Genomic DNA, 17595 nt, shown 5'->3' on the forward strand with positions numbered 1-17595 from the left:
ACCTTAAAAAAATTATACATCATGATCAACTGGAATTTACCCCAGGTATGCAAGGGTGGTTCAACACAAGAAAATCAGTTATTATAATACACTACATTACCAAATTGAAGGGGAAAATCTACATGACAATGATGTAAAAAAGGCATGTGACAAAATCCAGCATCCTTTCCTGATAAAAATACTTAGAAAGATAGGAATAGAAGGAAACTTCTTCAACATGATAAAGCACATATATGAAAGACTCACAGGTAACACTATACTCAATGGTGAAAGAATGAAAGCCTTCCCTCTAAGAAAAGGAACAAGAGGATGCCCACTGTCACCACTGTTATTCAACATTGTACTAGAAGTTCTAGTTAGAGCAATTAGGCAAAAAAGAAAGAAAAGGCATTCAAATTGGAAAGGAAGAAATAAAACTTTCTCTATTTGCATATGACATAATGTAGTGTTTCTATACACTAGTAATGAGCAATCTGAGGAAGAAATCAAGAGAAAAATTCCATTTACAATAGCAACCGATGGAATCAAATATCTACGAATAAAGTAACCAAGGATGTAAATATACATTCTTCTCGTGCTCATGGAACATTCTCCAGGATACACCATATATTAGGGCACAAAACAGGCCTTAATAAATTTAAAAAGACTGAAATTATACAAAGCACTTTCTCTGATCATAAGGGAATGAAGCTGGAAATCAATAAAAACTGGAGAAACAGATATTTCAGTTATATATGGAGATTAAATAACATAACTGTTAAATAATCAATGGGTCAAGGAAGAAATTGCAAGGAAAATCAGTAAATATCTCAAGACAAATGAAAATAAGAACAAGACAACAACAACAAAAAGAAATAAAAGGCATCTAAATAGGAAAGCAAGAAGTAAAACTTACACTATTTGCAGGCAACATGATCCTACATTTAGAAAATCTCGAAAAAACTAAGACAAAGCTACTTAAGCTAATAAATGAGTTCAGGAAAGTGGTGGGATACAAGATCAACACATAAAAGTTAGTAGGATTTCTATACACTAGCAATGAGCTATCCAAGGAGGGAATCAAGAAAAAAAATTCCATTTACAATAGCAAGTAAAAGAATTAAATATCTAGGAATAAACTTAACCAAGTTTATAGAGGACTCGTACACAGAAAAGTACAAAATGTTTCTAAAAGAAATCAAAGAAGACCTAAATAAATAGAAAAAACATCCTGAGTTCATGGATTGGGAGGCTAAATGTTGTTAAGAAGTCAATTTTACCCAACTGCAGATTCAATGCAATACCTATCAAAATTCCAACAGCCTACTTTGCAAAAATGGAAAAGATAATTATCAAATTTATTTGGAAGGGCAAGGGGTCTCAAACAGCCAAAGCCAACCTGAAAAAGAAAAATGAAGTGGGAGGACTCACATTTACTGACTTCAAAGCATATTAAAAAGCCATAGTGGTCAAAACAGCATGGTACTGGCATAAAGACAGACATACTAATCAATGGAATCAATTAAACCTAATCAATTCTCTCTACGTTGAGAGCTCAGAAATAGACCTTCAGATCTATGGTCAATTAATTTTTGACAAGGCTCCCAAATCCACTCAGAGGGGACAGTACTGTCCCTTCAATAAATACTGTTGCGAGAAATGTATATCCATATCCAAAGGAACTAAATAGGACCCCTATCTCATACCCTATACAAAAATTAACTACAAATGGATCAAAGACCTAAATATAACATCTAGTACCATAAAACTCCTAGAAGAAAATATAGGGAAGCATCTTCAAGATCTAGTGATAGGGGAGGCGGGGCAAGATGGCAGACTGGTGAGCTGTAAGTTTTAGTTACTCCTCCAGGAAAGTAGGTAAAAAGCCAGGAACTGCGTGGACTGGACACCACAGAGCAATCTGTCTTTGGGCATACTTCATACAACACTCATGAAAACGTGGAACTGCTGAGATCAGCGAAATCTGTAAGTTTTTGCGGCAAGGGGACCCGCGCCCCTCCCTGCCAGGCTCAGTCCCGGGGGAGGAGGGGCTGTCAGCTCCGGGAAGGAGAAGGGAGAACTGCAGTGGCTGCTCTTATCGGAAACTCATTCTACTGATTCAAACTCCAACCATAGATAGACTGAGACCAGACACCAGAGACTCTGAGAGCAGCCAGCCCAGCAGAGAGGAGACAGGCATAGAAAAAAAACAACACGAAAAACTCCAAAATAAAGGCAGAGGATTTTTGGAGTTCTGGTGAACACAGAAAGGGGAAGGGCGGAGCTCAGGCCTTGAGGTACATATGCAAATCCCGAAGCAAAGCTGATCTCTCTGCCCTGTGGACCTTTCCTTAATGGCCCTGGTTGCTTTGTCTATTAGCATTTCAATAACCCATTAGATCTCTGAGGAGGGCCGTTTTTTTTTTTTAAATCCTTTTTTCTTTTTCTAAAACAATTACTCTAAGAAGCCCAATACAGAAAGCTTCAAAGAATTGCAATTTGGGCACGTCAAGTCAAGAGCAGAACTAAGAGAGCTCTGAGACAAAAGGCAATAATCCAGTGGCTGAGAAAATTCACTAAACAACACAACTTCCCAAGAAAAGGGGGGTGTCCGCTCACAGCCACCATCCTGGTGGACAGGAAACACTCCTGCCCATCGCCAGCCCCATAGCCCAGAGCTGCCCCAGACAACCCAGTGTGACGGAAGTGCTTCAAATAACAGGCACACACCACAAAACTGGGCGTGGACATTAGCCTTCCCTGCAACCTCAGCTGAATGTCCCAGAGCTGGGAAGGTGGAGCAGTGTGAATTAACAAAGCCCCATTGAGCCATCATTTGAGCAGACTGGGAGCCTCCCTACACAGCCCAGCAGCCCAGAACTGCCCTGGGGGGACGGCACTCACCTGTGACATAGCACAGTCATCCCTCAACAGAGGACCCGGGGTGCACAGCCTGGAAGAGGGGCCCACTTGCAAGTCTCAGGAGCCATACGCCAATACCAAAGACTTGTGGGTCAGTGGCAGAGACAAACTGTGGCAGGACTGAACTGAAGGATTAGACTATCGCAGCAGCTTTAAAACTCTAGGATCATCAGGGAGATTTGATTGTTAGGGCCACCCCCCCTCCCTGACTGCCCAGAAACACGCCCCACACACAGGGCAGGCAACACCAACTACACACGCAAGCTTGGTACACCAATTGGGCCCCACAAGACTCACTCCCCCACTCACCAAAAAGGCTAAGCAGGGGAGAACTGGCTTGTGGAGAACAGGTGGCTCGTGGACGCCACCTGCTGGTTAGTTAGAGAAAGTGTACTCCACGAAGCTGTAGATCTAATAAATTACAGATAAGGACTTCAATAGGTCTACAAACCCTAAAAGAACCCTATCAAGTTCAGCAAATGCCACGAGGCCAAAAACAACAGAAAATTATAAAGCATATGAAAAAACCAGACGATATGGATAACCCAAGCCCAAGCACCCAAATCAAAAGACCAGAAGAGACACAGCACCTAGAGCAGCTACTCAAAGAACTAAAGATGAACAATGAGACCATAGTACGGGATACGAAGGAAATCAAGAAGACCCTAGAAGAGCATAAAGAAGACATTGCAAGACTAAATAAAAAAATGGATGATCTTATGGAAATTAAAGAAACTGTTGACCAAATTAAAAAGATTCTGGACACTCATACTACAAGACTAGAGGAAGTTGAACAACGAATCAGTGACCTGGAAGATGACAGAATGGAAAATGAAAGCATAAAAGAAAGAATGGGGAAAAAAATTGAAAAACTCGAAATGGACCTCAGGGATATGATAGATAATATGAAACGTCCGAATATAAGACTCATTGGTGTCCCAGAAGGGGAAGAAAAGGGTAAAGGTCTAGGAAGAGTATTCAAAGAAATTGTTGGGGAAAACTTCCCAAATCTTCTAAACAACATAAATACACAAATCATAAATGCTCAGCAAACTCCAAATAGAATAAATCCAAAAAAACCCACTCCGAGACATATACTGATCACACTGTCAAACATAGAAGAGAAGGAGCAAGTTCTGAAAGCAGCAAGAGAAAAGCAATTCACCACATACAAAGGAAACAGCATAAGACTAAGTAGTGACTACTCAGCAGCCACCATGGAGGCAAGAAGGCAGTGGCACGATATATTTAAAATTCTGAGTGAGAGGAATTTCCAGCCAAGAATACTTTATCCAGCAAAGCTCTCCTTCAAATTTGAGGGAGAGCTTAAATTTTTCACAGACAAAGAAATGCTGAGAGAATTTGCTAACAAGAGACCTGCCCTACTGGAGATACTAAAGGGAGCCCTACAGACAAACAAAGACAAGACAGAGAGACTTGGAGAAAGGTTCAGTACTAAAGAGATTCGGTATGGGTACAATAAAGGATATTAATAGAGAGAGGGAAAAATATGGCAAACATAAACCAAAGGATAAGATGGCCGATTCAAGAAATGCCTTCACGGTTTTAACGTTGAATGTAAATGGATTAAACTCCCCAATTAAAAGATATAGATTCGCAGAATGGATCAAAAAAAAATGAACCATCAATATGTTGCATACAAGAGACTCATCTTAGACACAGGGACACAAAGAAATTGAAAGTGAAAGGATGGAAAAAAATATTTCATGCAAGCTACAGCCAAAAGAAAGCAGGTGTAGCAATATTAATCTCAGATAAAATAGACTTCAAATGCAGGGATGTTTTGAGAGACAAAGAAGGCCACTACATACTAATAAAAGGGGCAATTCAGCAAGAAGAAATAACAATCGTAAATGTCTATGCACCCAATCAAGGTGCCAAAAAATACATGAGAGAAACACTGGCAAAACTAAAGGAAGCAATTGATGTTTCCACAATAATTGTGGGAGACTTCAACACATCACTCTCTCCTATAGATAGATCAACCAGACAGAAGACCAATAAGGAAATTGAAAACCTAAACAATCTGATAAATGAATTAGATTTAACAGACATCTACAGGACATTACATCCCAAATCACCAGGATACACATACTTTTCTAGTGCTCACGGAACTTTCTCCAGAATAGATCATATGCTGGGACATAAAACAAGCCTCAATAAATTTAAAAAGATTGAAATTATTCAAAGCACATTCTCTGACCACAATGGAATACAATTAGAAGTCAATAACCATCAGAGACTTAGAAAATTCACAAATACCTGGAGGTTAAACAACACACTCCTAAACAATCAGTGGGTTAAAGAAGAAATAGCAAGAGAAATTGCTAAATATAGAGAGACGAATGAAAATGAGAACACAACATACCAAAACCTATGGGATGCAGCAAAAGCAGTGCTAAGGGGGAAATTTATAGCACTAAACGCATATATTAAAAAGGAAGAAAGAGCCAAAATCAAAGAACTAATGGATCAACTGAAGAAGCTAGAAAATGAACAGCAAACCAATCCTAAACCAAGTACAAGAAAAGAAATAACAAGGATTAAAGCAGAAATAAAAGACATAGAGAGCAAAAAAACAATAGAGACGATAAATATCACCAAAAGTTGGTTCCTTGAGAAGATCAACAAGATTGACAAGCCCCTAGCTAGACTGACAAAATCAAAAAGAGAGAAGACCCATATAAACAAAATAATGAATGAAAAAGGTGACATAACTGCAGATCCTGAAGAAATTAAAAAAATTATAAGAGGATATTATGAACAACTGTATGGCAACAAACTGGATAATGTAGAAGAAATGGACAATTTCCTGGAAACATATGAACAACCTAGACTGACCAGAGAAGAAACAGAAGACCTCAACCAACCCATCACAAGCAAAGAGATCCAATCAGTCATCAAAAATCTTCCCACAAATAAATGCCCAGGGCCAGATGGCTTCACAGGGAAATTCTACCAAACTTTCCAGAAAGAACTGACACCAATCTTAAACTCCTTCAAAACATTGAAAGAAATGGAACACTACCTAACTCATTTTATGAAGCTAACATCAATCTAATACCAAAACCAGGCAAAGATGCTACAAAAAAGGAAAACTACCGGCCAATCTCCCTAATGAATATAGATACAAAAATCCTCAACAAAATACTTGCAAATCGAATCCAAAGACACATTAAAAAAATCATACACCATGACCAAGTGGGGTTCATTCCAGGCATGCAAGGATGGTTCAACATAAGAAAAACAATCAATGTATTACAACACATTAAAAACTCGAAAGGGAAAAATCAATTGATCATCTCAATAGATGCTGAAAAAGCATTTGACAAAATCCAACATCCCTTTTTGATAAAAACACTTCAGAAGGTAGGAATTGAAGGAAACTTCCTCAACATGATAAAGAGCATATATGAAAAACCCACAGCCAGCATAGTACTCAATGGTGAGAGACTGAAAGCCTTCCCTCTAAGATCAGGAACAAGACAAGGATGCCCGCTGTCACCACTGTTATTCAACATTGTGCTGGAAGTGCTAGCCAGGGCAATCCGGCAAGACAAAGAAATAAAAGGCATCCAAATTGGAAAAGAAGAAGTAAAACTCTCATTGTTTGCAGATGATATGATCTTATATCTAGAAAACCCTGAGAAATCAACGATACACCTACTAGAGCTAATAAACAAATTTAGCAAAGTAGCGGGATACAAGATTAATGCACATAAGTCAGTAATGTTTCTATATGCTAGAAATGAACAAACTGAAGAGACACTCAAGAAAAAGATACCATTTTCAATAGCAACTAAAAAAATCAAGTACCTAGGAATCAACTTAACCAAAGATGTAAAAGACCTATACAAAGAAAACTACATAACTCTACTAAAAGAAATAGAAGGGGACCTTAAAAGATGGAAAAATATTCCATGTTCATGGATAGGAAGGCTAAATGTCATTAAGATGTCAATTCTACCCAAACTCATCTACAGATTCAATGCAATCCCAATCAAAATTCCAACAACCTACTTTGCAGACTTGGAAAAGCTAGTTATCAAATTTATTTGGAAAGGGAAGATGCCTCGAATTGCTAAAGACACTCTAAAAAAGAAAAACGAAGTGGGAGGACTTACACTCCCTGACTTTGAAGCTTATTATAAAGCCACAGTTGCCAAAACAGCATGGTACTGGCACAAAGATAGACATATAGATCAATGGAATCGAATTGAGAATTCAGAGATAGACCCTCAGATCTATGGCCGACTGATCTTTGATAAGGCCCCCAAAGTCACCGAACTGAGCCATAATGGTCTTTTCAACAAATGGGGCTGGGAGAGTTGGATATCCATATCCAAAAGAATGAAAGAGGACCCCTACCTCACCCCCTACACAAAAATTAACTCAAAATGGACCAAAGATCTCAATATAAAAGAAAGTACCATAAAACTCCTAGAAGATAATGTAGGAAAACATCTTCAAGACCTTGTATTAGGAGGCCACTTCCTAGACTTTACACCCAAAGCACAAGCAACAAAAGAGAAAATAGATAAATGGGAACTCCTCAAGCTTAGAAGTTTCTGCACCTCAAAGGAATTTCTCAAAAAGGTAAAGAGGCAGCCAACTCAATGGGAAAAAATTTTTGGAAACCATGTATCTGACAAAAGACTGATATCTTGCATATACAAAGAAATCCTACAACTCAATGACAATAGTACAGACAGCCCAATTATAAAATGGGCAAAAGATATGAAAAGACAGTTCTCTGAAGAGGAAATACAAATGGCCAAGAAACACATGAAAAAATGTTCAGCTTCACTAGCTATTAGAGAGATGCAAATTAAGACCACAATGAGATACCATCTAACACCGGTTAGAATGGCTGCCATTAAACAAACAGGAAACTACAAATGCTGGAGGGGATGTGGAGAAATTGGAACTCTTATTCATTGTTGGTGGGATTGTATAATGGTTCAGCCACTCTGGAAGTCAGTCTGGCGGTTCCTTAGAAAACTAGATATAGAGCTACCATTCGATCCAGCGATTGCACTTCTCGGTATATGCCTGGAAGATCGGAAAGCAGTGACACGAACAGATACCTGCACGCCAATGTTCATAGCAGCATTATTCACAATTGCCAAGAGATGGAAACAACCCAAATGTCCTTCAACAGATGAGTGGATAAATAAAATGTGGTATATACACACGATGGAATACTACGCGGTAGTAAGAAGGAACGATCTGGTGAAACATATGACAACATGGATGAACCTTGAAGACATAATGCTGAGCGAAATAAGCCAGGCACAAAAAGAGAAATATTATATGCTACCACTAATGTGAACTTTGAAAAATGTAAAACAAATGGTTTATAATGTAGAATGTAGGGGAACTAGCAGTAGAGAGCAATTAAGGAAGGGGGAACAATAATCCAAGAAGAACAGATAAGCTATTTAACGTTCTGGGGATGCCCAGAAATGACTATGGTCTGTTAATTTCTGATGGATGTAGTAGGAACAAGTTCACTGAAATGTTGCTATATTACGTAACTTTCTTGGGGTAAAGTAGGAACATGTTGGAAGTTAAGCAGTTATCTTAGGTTAGTTGTCTTTTTCTTACTCCCTTGTTATGGTCTCTTTGAAATGTTCTTTTATTGTATGTTTGTTTTCTTTTTAACTTTTTTTTTCATACAGTTGATTTAAAAAAGAAGGGAAAGTTAAAAAAAAAAAAAAGAAAAAAGACAAACAAGGAAAAAAAAAAAAAAGATGTAGTGCCCCCTTGAGGAGCCTGTGGAGAATGCAGGGGTATTCGCCTACCCCACCTCCATGGTTGCTAACATGACCACAGACATAGGGGACTGGTGGTTTGATGGGTTGAGCCCTCTACCATAAGTTTTACCCTTGGGAAGACGGTTGCTGCAAAGGAGAGGCTAGGCCTCCCTGTATTTGTGCCTAAGAGTCTCCTCCTGAATGCCTCTTTGTTGCTCAGATGTGGCCCTCTCTCTCTGGCTAAGCCAACTTGAAAGGTGAAATCACTGCCCTCCCCCCTACGTGGGATCAGACACCCAGGGAAGTGAATCTCCCTGGCAACGTGGAATATGACTCCCGGGGAGGAATGTAGACCCGGCATCGTGGGACGGAGAACATCTTCTTGACCAAAAGGGGGATGTGAAAGGAAATGAAATAAGCTTCAGTGGCAGAGAGATTCCAAAACGAGCCGAGAGATCACTCTGGTGGGCACTCTTACGCACACTTTAGACAACCTTTTTTAGGTTCTAAAGAATTGGGGTAGCTGGTGGTGGATACCTGAAACTATTAAACTACAACCCAGAACCCATGAATCTCGAAGACAGTTGTATAAAAATGTAGCTTATGAGGGGTGACAATGGGATTGGGAAAGCCATAAGGACCAAACTCCACTTTGTCTAGTTTATGGATGGATGTGTAGAAAAGTAGGGGAAGGAAACAAACAGACAAAGGCACCCAGTGTTCTTTTTTACTTCAATTGCTCTTTTTCACTCTAATTATTATTCTTGTTATTTTTGTGTGTGTGCTAATGAAGGTGTCAGGGATTGATTTAGGTGATGAATGTACAACTATGTAATGGTACTGTAAACAATCGAAAGTACAATTTGCTTTGTATGACTGCGTGGTATGTGAATATATCTCAATAAAATGATGATAAAAAAAAAAAAAAAAAAAGATCTAGTGATAGGAGGTAGTTTCTTAAACTTTATACCCAAAGCACAAGCAATGAAAGAAAAAATAGATAAAAGGGACTGCCTCAAAACTGAATACCTCCATGTTTCAAAGGACTTTGTCAGAAGAGTAAAAAGGTAGCTCACTCAATGGAAGAAAATATTTGGAAACCACATATCTGATAAAGGTTTGATACCTAGAATATATAAAGAAATCCTATAACTCAACAATAAAAAGAAAACAACCCAATTAAAAAAATGGGCAAAAGATATGAATAGACATTTTTCCAAAGAGAAAATACAAATGATAAAAAGCAAATGAAAAGATGCTCATCTTCATTAGCTTTAGGGAAATGCAAATCAAAACCACAACAAGGTATCATTTCACACCTACTGGAATGGTCACTATTAAATAAACAGGAAACTGAAGGATTGGAGAGAATAAGGAAAAACAGGAATACTTAGTCACTGATGGTAGGAATGTAAAATGGTACAGCTACTATGGAAGACAGTTTGGCAGTTACTCAGAAAGCTAAGTCCTTACAATCCGGCAATCGCGCTCCTCAGTATATACCAGGAAGATCTGAAAGCAGGGGCGTGAACAGACACTTGCCCTGCAATGTTCACAGCAGCGTTATTCATAATTGCCGAAAGATAGAAATAACCCAAGTGTCCATCAACCAATGACTGGATAAATAAAATGTGGTATATACATACACTGGATATTATTCAGCAGTAGGAAGCAATAAAACTCTGAAGCATGTGACAACATGAAGGAACCCTGAACACATTATGTTGAGTGAAATGAGTCATATACAAAAGGACAAATACTGTATGATCTCACTAATGTAAACTGATTATAATATGCAAACTCATAGACATAAAATCTAGAATACAGGTTAACCAGGGGATAGAATGAGGCTAGAGAATTGGGAGCAGTTGTTAAACATGTGCAGAATGTTTAATTAGGTTGAACTTCAATGTTTGGAAACAGATAGAAGTGATAGTAGCACATCACCGTGAGTATAATTAATAGTGCTGAATTGGGAGTGAAAGTAGTTGAAAGGGGTAGTTTAGAGTCATGTCTCTCACCAGAAGGAAAGCTAGAGGTGAAAACATGGGAATGTATAACACAGTGAATCTTGTGGTTGATGATGACTGTGATTAGTAAAACAAATATAAAAAAATTCTTTCACGAACTAGAACAAATGTATGACACTATTACAAGGATTAATAATAGAGGGATATATGGGAAAAACATGCCTATTGCAAAACTACGGACTACATAACTAACAGTTATATCTTAATATTCTTTCATCAACAGTAACAAATGTACCACACAAATACTAGGGATCAACAGATGGGGGGGATTAGGGGTATGGGATGTTTTGGGTTTTCTTCTATATTTTTATTTTATATTATTATTATTTTGAGTAATGAAAATGTTCTAAAATTGATTGTGGTGAAGATTGCACAACTATGTAGTAATACTGGGAGCCAAACTTGTATACTTTGGGTGGATTGTATGGTGTCTGAATATATCTCAATAAAATTTCACTTAAAAAAAAGTTAAACTAGAAACTCTATTGAACTAAAACACTTATAATTTATTTCAAATAGTTACTCCAAATATTAATTTCGCTATTGTGCTGGTTTCAATCTATTAGGTGCCCTAGAAAAGCCTGTTTCTTTAATCTAATCTTGTGGGGGCAGACCTATTGTGGGTGGGACCTTCTGATTAGGTTGTTTGCATGGGGATGCAAAGCTGCCCATTCAGGGTGGGTCTTAATCCCCTTGCTGGAGTACTCTATGAAAGGATAAAAGGCAGAGACATTTTAGAGAGAGCTGAGAGAAGCTAAGAAAGACAGAAGCCCAGAGATATTTTGTAGAAAGCCATCTTGAAACCAGAACCCAAGAGAAGGACGACCAGCGGATGTCGCCATGTGCCTTCCCATGTGACAGAGGAACCCTAGATACCATCAGCCTTTCCTAAGAGAAGGTATCTACCTCTTGATATCTTAATTTGGACATTTTCATGGCCTAATAAAATCCCCATTGAAAAAGCCAACCCACATCTGGTATACTGCATTTCGACAGCTTTAGCAAACTGAAATACCTATCATAACAGCATTTGATACATACACATTTTTAAAATCATGTTATGCACCTTTAAAAATTTCATTATTGAAGCCTTGTAACGGTATGGGGAAATAATCACAATATTGTATTATATAACAAGAGCAGGCTACAATTCCATACATATATTAAAATAAAAATGTAAAGATATTATGAAAATACAGAGAACAAAATATACCCAAATATTAAAGGTGGTTATTTCTGCATGGCAAATAATGGGTGATTTTATTTCCTTCTTCATATTCTAGGCAGTTTACCTATATTCTACCTTGCTTAATTCTGAAGACATTAAAAAACCAAAAGTTATTTTTTTAAATGTTTTCAGATTACTCACCACATTATAATAGCTTTTGTTAATTGCAGTTGTATCAAATCCTTTGGGAGGGCTCTTCAGTGTTCCTGATTTGGGAGAAACAGGTTTTTCTGAAAGAAAATTTTATGTAGTTTTACTGATAAACACTGGAGGTCAAACAATGCAGGAGAACATGACAAAATGCACTGCCATCTCATATGTCCCAAGTCTACTCATTCAGCAACCTCAACTGAAACAATAAACCAAAAGTAAGGCCAAAAATAAGGCCTCTATGCAGCTAAGAGAGATATTACAAAGTCTCACATCTTTCTCATTCTCAAATTACTAAGGTGAAGAGAGATGGTAGATCACTCCTAAGTTTATCACTCACCCCATTCTCCCAAATTTAGGGTTGAAAATGTCTGAGAGAGATTATATTTCACTATCATCAGCAAAAGAACAGTTTAACTACACATATAGCTTAATAGCATAGTAAATATAAAATATTACTCAAATAGAATTAGAGAAACTATTAGCATATATGTAACAATATTAAAATACCAAGATCTACAGTTCTGGATTGTATTATAGGAATTCAGATCACTCAGAATGCAAAAGGCTTTCTAAAACAGCATCTGGCTCAATGCTTGAGATAATCATCAGACAGACAGAAAGAGAAGGCACCCCTAGCAGGAGCAAAAACACGAACAGCTTGGCACACGGAATGAATACAGTGTACAAATTACTGGAAAAAACTGGATTCTTACAGTAGATAAATAAAGCAATGAGGTCAAAAGAAGGAAGCAGATTATGTATGGCTCTGTATACAGTCAAGAAAGCACCAGATCACTAGAAGCCATCTACTCCTACTCATAAAGCACACACACCCCCCACCGCCCACCCCCAAGAACTTTCAAACTAGGCACAACAATTAAAGCAGTAATGACTACCACAAGGATCTAAATATTTAAATACTGCACTGCTTTCATTCAATATCTATTCAACAAATATTTATTCAGCATAATAAGTACTGAAGAAGTACTAACTAATAACAGCTCTCTTGTGTGTGTATATGTCTCATTAGCTCTCCACGGCTACATACAGAGAAGGGATGTCAAATTGGGGCTGGTGGGTTAGTGGAAAGAAGGGAGGAGAGAGGCTTTTTCCACATTCTTTCCTAATAAGTGCTGATAAGCACTTTCTAGGGGAATTAGCTCTTACCACCACTGCTACTACCAGTTCCACTACCATCTCCATCATCTCCTGACCCCTCCACCCTGGGCAAGAATTCCTGCTGTAATGAATCACTATTATTGAGAGGGAATGTGTCATGTACCTCTGGTGTGCTAAGCGGAAAGAAGCTGACAGGCACTTTGCAAATACGTGTCAAGAATCTCTCTTCAGTCTTCCTCTCTACACTTTCTCCACTAGCAATCTCAGCCTAGGGACTTCATGTACTACTTCCAAAAACAGTCTCTTCAATGCCAACGCTCCCAGACTTCAAGTCCCTAATTCCAACTGCTTGGTCAATATCTCATTATCCTCTCAGCGAGAGAAACTCAAAATGTCCAAAGCAAACTTCAACATCTTGAACACTGGATCCTCCTCTTCCTATGTAGTTATATACCTATACCTTCCTTCAATAACTGGCTGTAAAGTTTCTCCAAATGGTAGAAAATAAAGAATAAAACAGAAGGTTTTATTCCTAGTTGAAAGAATTCTTTCTGCCTACAGGAAAGATAGAAGAACCTCATGGGAAATAAATTACTTCTAAACTATAAGAAACACAAGGAGGAGAACCAATCTATTCTCTCTAACACACTTTCCTTCCCAATCTCTTACCTATAGCTGAGGATTTAACTATAGAAGAAAATTAAGAAATGTCACCACCATAAGAAAAATCATGTGTTTTCATCTTTAAAAGCTGCAACTTGGGGAAAGGATGCAAAGTAACAGTAAAGGGTAGGTTGTTTAAGCCTATATTACAAACTTCAAAATCATAAACAGCATTATGGAAGACACACATCAGCAGCTTGCATGCAAGTGAAATCAACTTTATAGAAATAACCTTGAATACTCTTTAAATTACTTTAAAATACATTTGCCAACTGTATTTTACTTAAGACAACTCATAAGTAAACACCAAAGTTAATAAAATTAATTTACTATGAGAATCAAAAGGAAAATATTTATTCAAAAGAGAAGGTTTCAGAGTACTAATGTTAAGCAAAAATAAAAGGGATGGGAAGAAGAAACCTAGACAAATCATGGTTAAGTCCAAACAAACTATCTTTTCTCCCTTAGAAAAAGAGAGTTCATAATTTTGTCTGCTGTTAAAAATGGAAATTACTGGATGGGAGGTTTCACAAATATGTTTCCCAACACATCTTATACTTCCCTCTGAATACGAGGGGTCTAAGGTCACAGATTCCCTCCACTGAGCTGTGCCTCATGGGAGTGCTGCAGGCTGCAACATCCCCCATAGCAAGAAAGCATAACTTTCACTGAACATTTGAAGTAGATCCCTTGCCAAGAGATCTCTGGAAGAGGAGAATCAGGAAGCATTAATAACAGGTAGGTACACAGAAACTCTACAACTGACTGTAAGACCTTGAGCTAAGATATTATATAGCGAATACTGTCAGATTCCTGATGCAAAATGTTACAGTAATCTTTCAATAGACTGACCTTTGGAATTTAAGAAATTAGAAGACTGTTCATCTCATGCATATCACATACTCTAGAGACAGTAGTGTCAGGAGGTAATACATCACAAACAGACTGGAGATAGCAGTGGCACAGGTGTTTCCTGGGTTTACAGCAGGAACACCTATGCAGCCTTGGTGTTCCTGCTGCACCAGAAAAAATGTCTTCAACCAAAAAATTGCACCAAAATGTTAATATAACTGAAGAAAAATTATGGCCAATCATAACAAAGAATAATTCACATAACCAGGAAATATGTCAAAAACTATTCAACCTTTCTAGTACCCTAAAAGCAAATTAAAAGACCGAGACGCCATTTTGCCCATCTGATAACTAAAAATAAAATTATTTTTTTCTGAGGTATGGGGAAATAGTCAGAAGATAATTTAGTACTATTTTTCTAGAGACAGAATGATGCAGTAGGTCTTCCTTTTCTTGCGATAAACTAAAAAAACAAATGTGAAAACAACAAAATTTAAACATAAACACACACAAGAAAAAAAGGAGGGGGTAGAGGGAATCCTCAGGTGCCAAAAATAAAGAGGAAACTCAAAAAGCTCCAAATAACTGGGATAGGATATGTGGGGGTACTTGCATCCAGGGAGAAGGCATGGTCCCAGTCTGACCCCAGCAAAACAAAACTGGGTCTCTTGGTGATCTGCACGGCTAGAAGCTTTCTATCCACTGGTCCAGAGAAACAGCAAGGAAGTCTGCTGTCTACTCAAGGATGTGGGTAAAAGGGTATAGCCTATAAGAAATCAAAACCCTGAGCCAGCACCCTGCATAGGTATTTGACTCAAATTTATACAGCCCCTTACAGAACCATCAAAATTTATCTAAGGCAAGAAGAATCTCTTGGAGCCCCTAAGGAATCAAATGTTATTCCGCACTGTAGAATACTTCCACAACCACAGTATAGAGGTATGCCAGGGAACAACTATACCCATCAAAGATTAACCCATAACAAAAAGTCATAAGCCACATGAAGAAACTGAGAGATGGGAGCATAAGTAGATATAATATATAAGGGAACAAGTAGCCAAGAACTAGGAATAAAATAATTTAAGAGACTATATAATAAGTATGTTTAAAATTACTGGAAAAATAAGAAATGGGATCATAAGGAATAAAAAGATACCATGAAAATGAAAAACATCTGAAAAGGAATGAAGCAGCCTAGAAATGAATAATATGGTCATTAAAATAAAAATCTCAATGGACTTAACCTAGGTGAGGGGGGACTTGGTGAACTGTAGACTTTAAATGAATGTAATACAGTGACACAAAGAAATAAAAGCATGAAAACAGGTTAAAAACCACAGGGAGCTAAAATAAAAAATCTAATACGATTTTCAGAAGGAGAAAATAAAGGGAATGGGCAAGAAGAAATACTTAAGATATTTTCCAGAGATGAAGAAAACTTGAGGACTTGGACTAAAGAAATACTAAAAGCCCTGTGCAAAATAAAAATCCACACCAAGACACTAAATTATATATCAAAGCAACAGAAAAAAATGACAGTCTGAGGAATCCATATTCCTCTCTCCCCCCTATAGACACCCACCTCTCTCCCATGCTTGAGCCTAAACCAGTCAGATGTTGGCAATTCCATGTGGCTCAACTACCACAGATTTTTTTTTCCTTTTTTCCTTCGTTATTCCTTGTTTTTCCTCCTAGTCGTTTCAAAGTTAGAACTTATATATTCTACTTATTTTTATTTTATAATGAGTTACTCTTTCATTTGTGGTATGTGTTAACTGTGCTGGTTTGAATGTATTATGTCCCCCAGAAAAAGCCATATTCTTTGATGCAATCTTGTGGGGCAGACATATTAGTGGGGATTAAGTTGGAACTTTGGATTAGGTTGTTTGCATGGAAATGTGCCCCATCCAACTGTAGGTGATAACTCTGATGAGATGATTTCCATGGAGGTGTGGCCCCACCCATTCAGGGTGGGCCTTGATCAGTGGAGCCAAACAGAAGGAACTCAGTGCAGCTGAGAGTGACATTTTGAAGAGGAGCTACAGCCAAGAGGGACACTTTGAAGAAAGCACAGGAGCTGCAGAAGAGTGACATTTTGAAGATGGCCAATGGAAGCAGACTCTTGCTCCGGAGAAGCTAAGAGAGGACAAATGCCCCAAGAGCAACCAAGAGTGACATACTGAAGAGGAGCTGTGGCCTAGAGAGGAACATCCTGGGTGAAAGCCATTTTGAAACCAGAACTTTGGAGCAGATGACAGCTACGCACCTTCCCAGCTAACAGAGGTTTTCTGGACACCACTGGCCATCCTCCAGGGAAGGTACCCAATTGCTGATGTGTTACTTTGGACACTTTATGGCCTTAAGACTGTAACTGTGTAAGCAAATAAACCCCCTTTTATAAAAGCCAATCCATCTCTGGTGTTTTGCATTCTGGCAGCATTAGCAAACTAGAACAATAACTAACTTAATAAAACAGAGTTAATCATTATTGCTTACTTCTTTCCAACAATCAATGGACCCAAGAACAACTCTGAACTCTTAATTCTCTTTTACTATCTTCTATATTGTTGTTGTCACCTTGTTTACAAATTCCCCAAATTAGTCACTTTATTCATTTGTTTATTTTTACTGTACGTCTTCCGAGTTCTTTCAGTGGTTGATTTCTTAAAAGTAAACACTCTGAACTTCGTCTTAAAATGTCAAATTGTACCACACTTTTCCCCCCTAATTGTTACGTCTTTAATCTCTTATTCCATAAAAGTGCCTCCCTGCCTTTATTTTGTAATGTCAACAGAGAGCACAGAGGACATCCACCTTTTCTATCATCTACTCTAATTATTTATTCATGGAGCCTCAGGTAAGCTCTATAATT

The 17595-nt window shown here is 37.9% G+C and overlaps 1 protein-coding gene across 3 annotated transcripts in view; it reads right to left on the reverse strand.

Moving 5' to 3' along the window:
* Positions 1-17595, reverse strand: part of ARHGEF7 (Rho guanine nucleotide exchange factor 7) — a 254497-nt gene that overhangs the window by 104680 nt on the left and 132222 nt on the right. For all 3 annotated transcript variants that reach the window (XM_037799666.1, XM_037799667.1, XM_037799668.1), the window contains exon 6: positions 12078-12166. In XM_037799666.1, the coding sequence (XP_037655594.1) occupies positions 12078-12166 (89 nt within the window). The remainder of the gene's footprint in view (positions 1-12077; positions 12167-17595) is intronic.

Source organism: Choloepus didactylus, chromosome 12 (assembly GCF_015220235.1).
Source record: "Choloepus didactylus isolate mChoDid1 chromosome 12, mChoDid1.pri, whole genome shotgun sequence".
NCBI classification, from domain to species: Eukaryota; Metazoa; Chordata; class Mammalia; order Pilosa; family Megalonychidae; genus Choloepus; species Choloepus didactylus.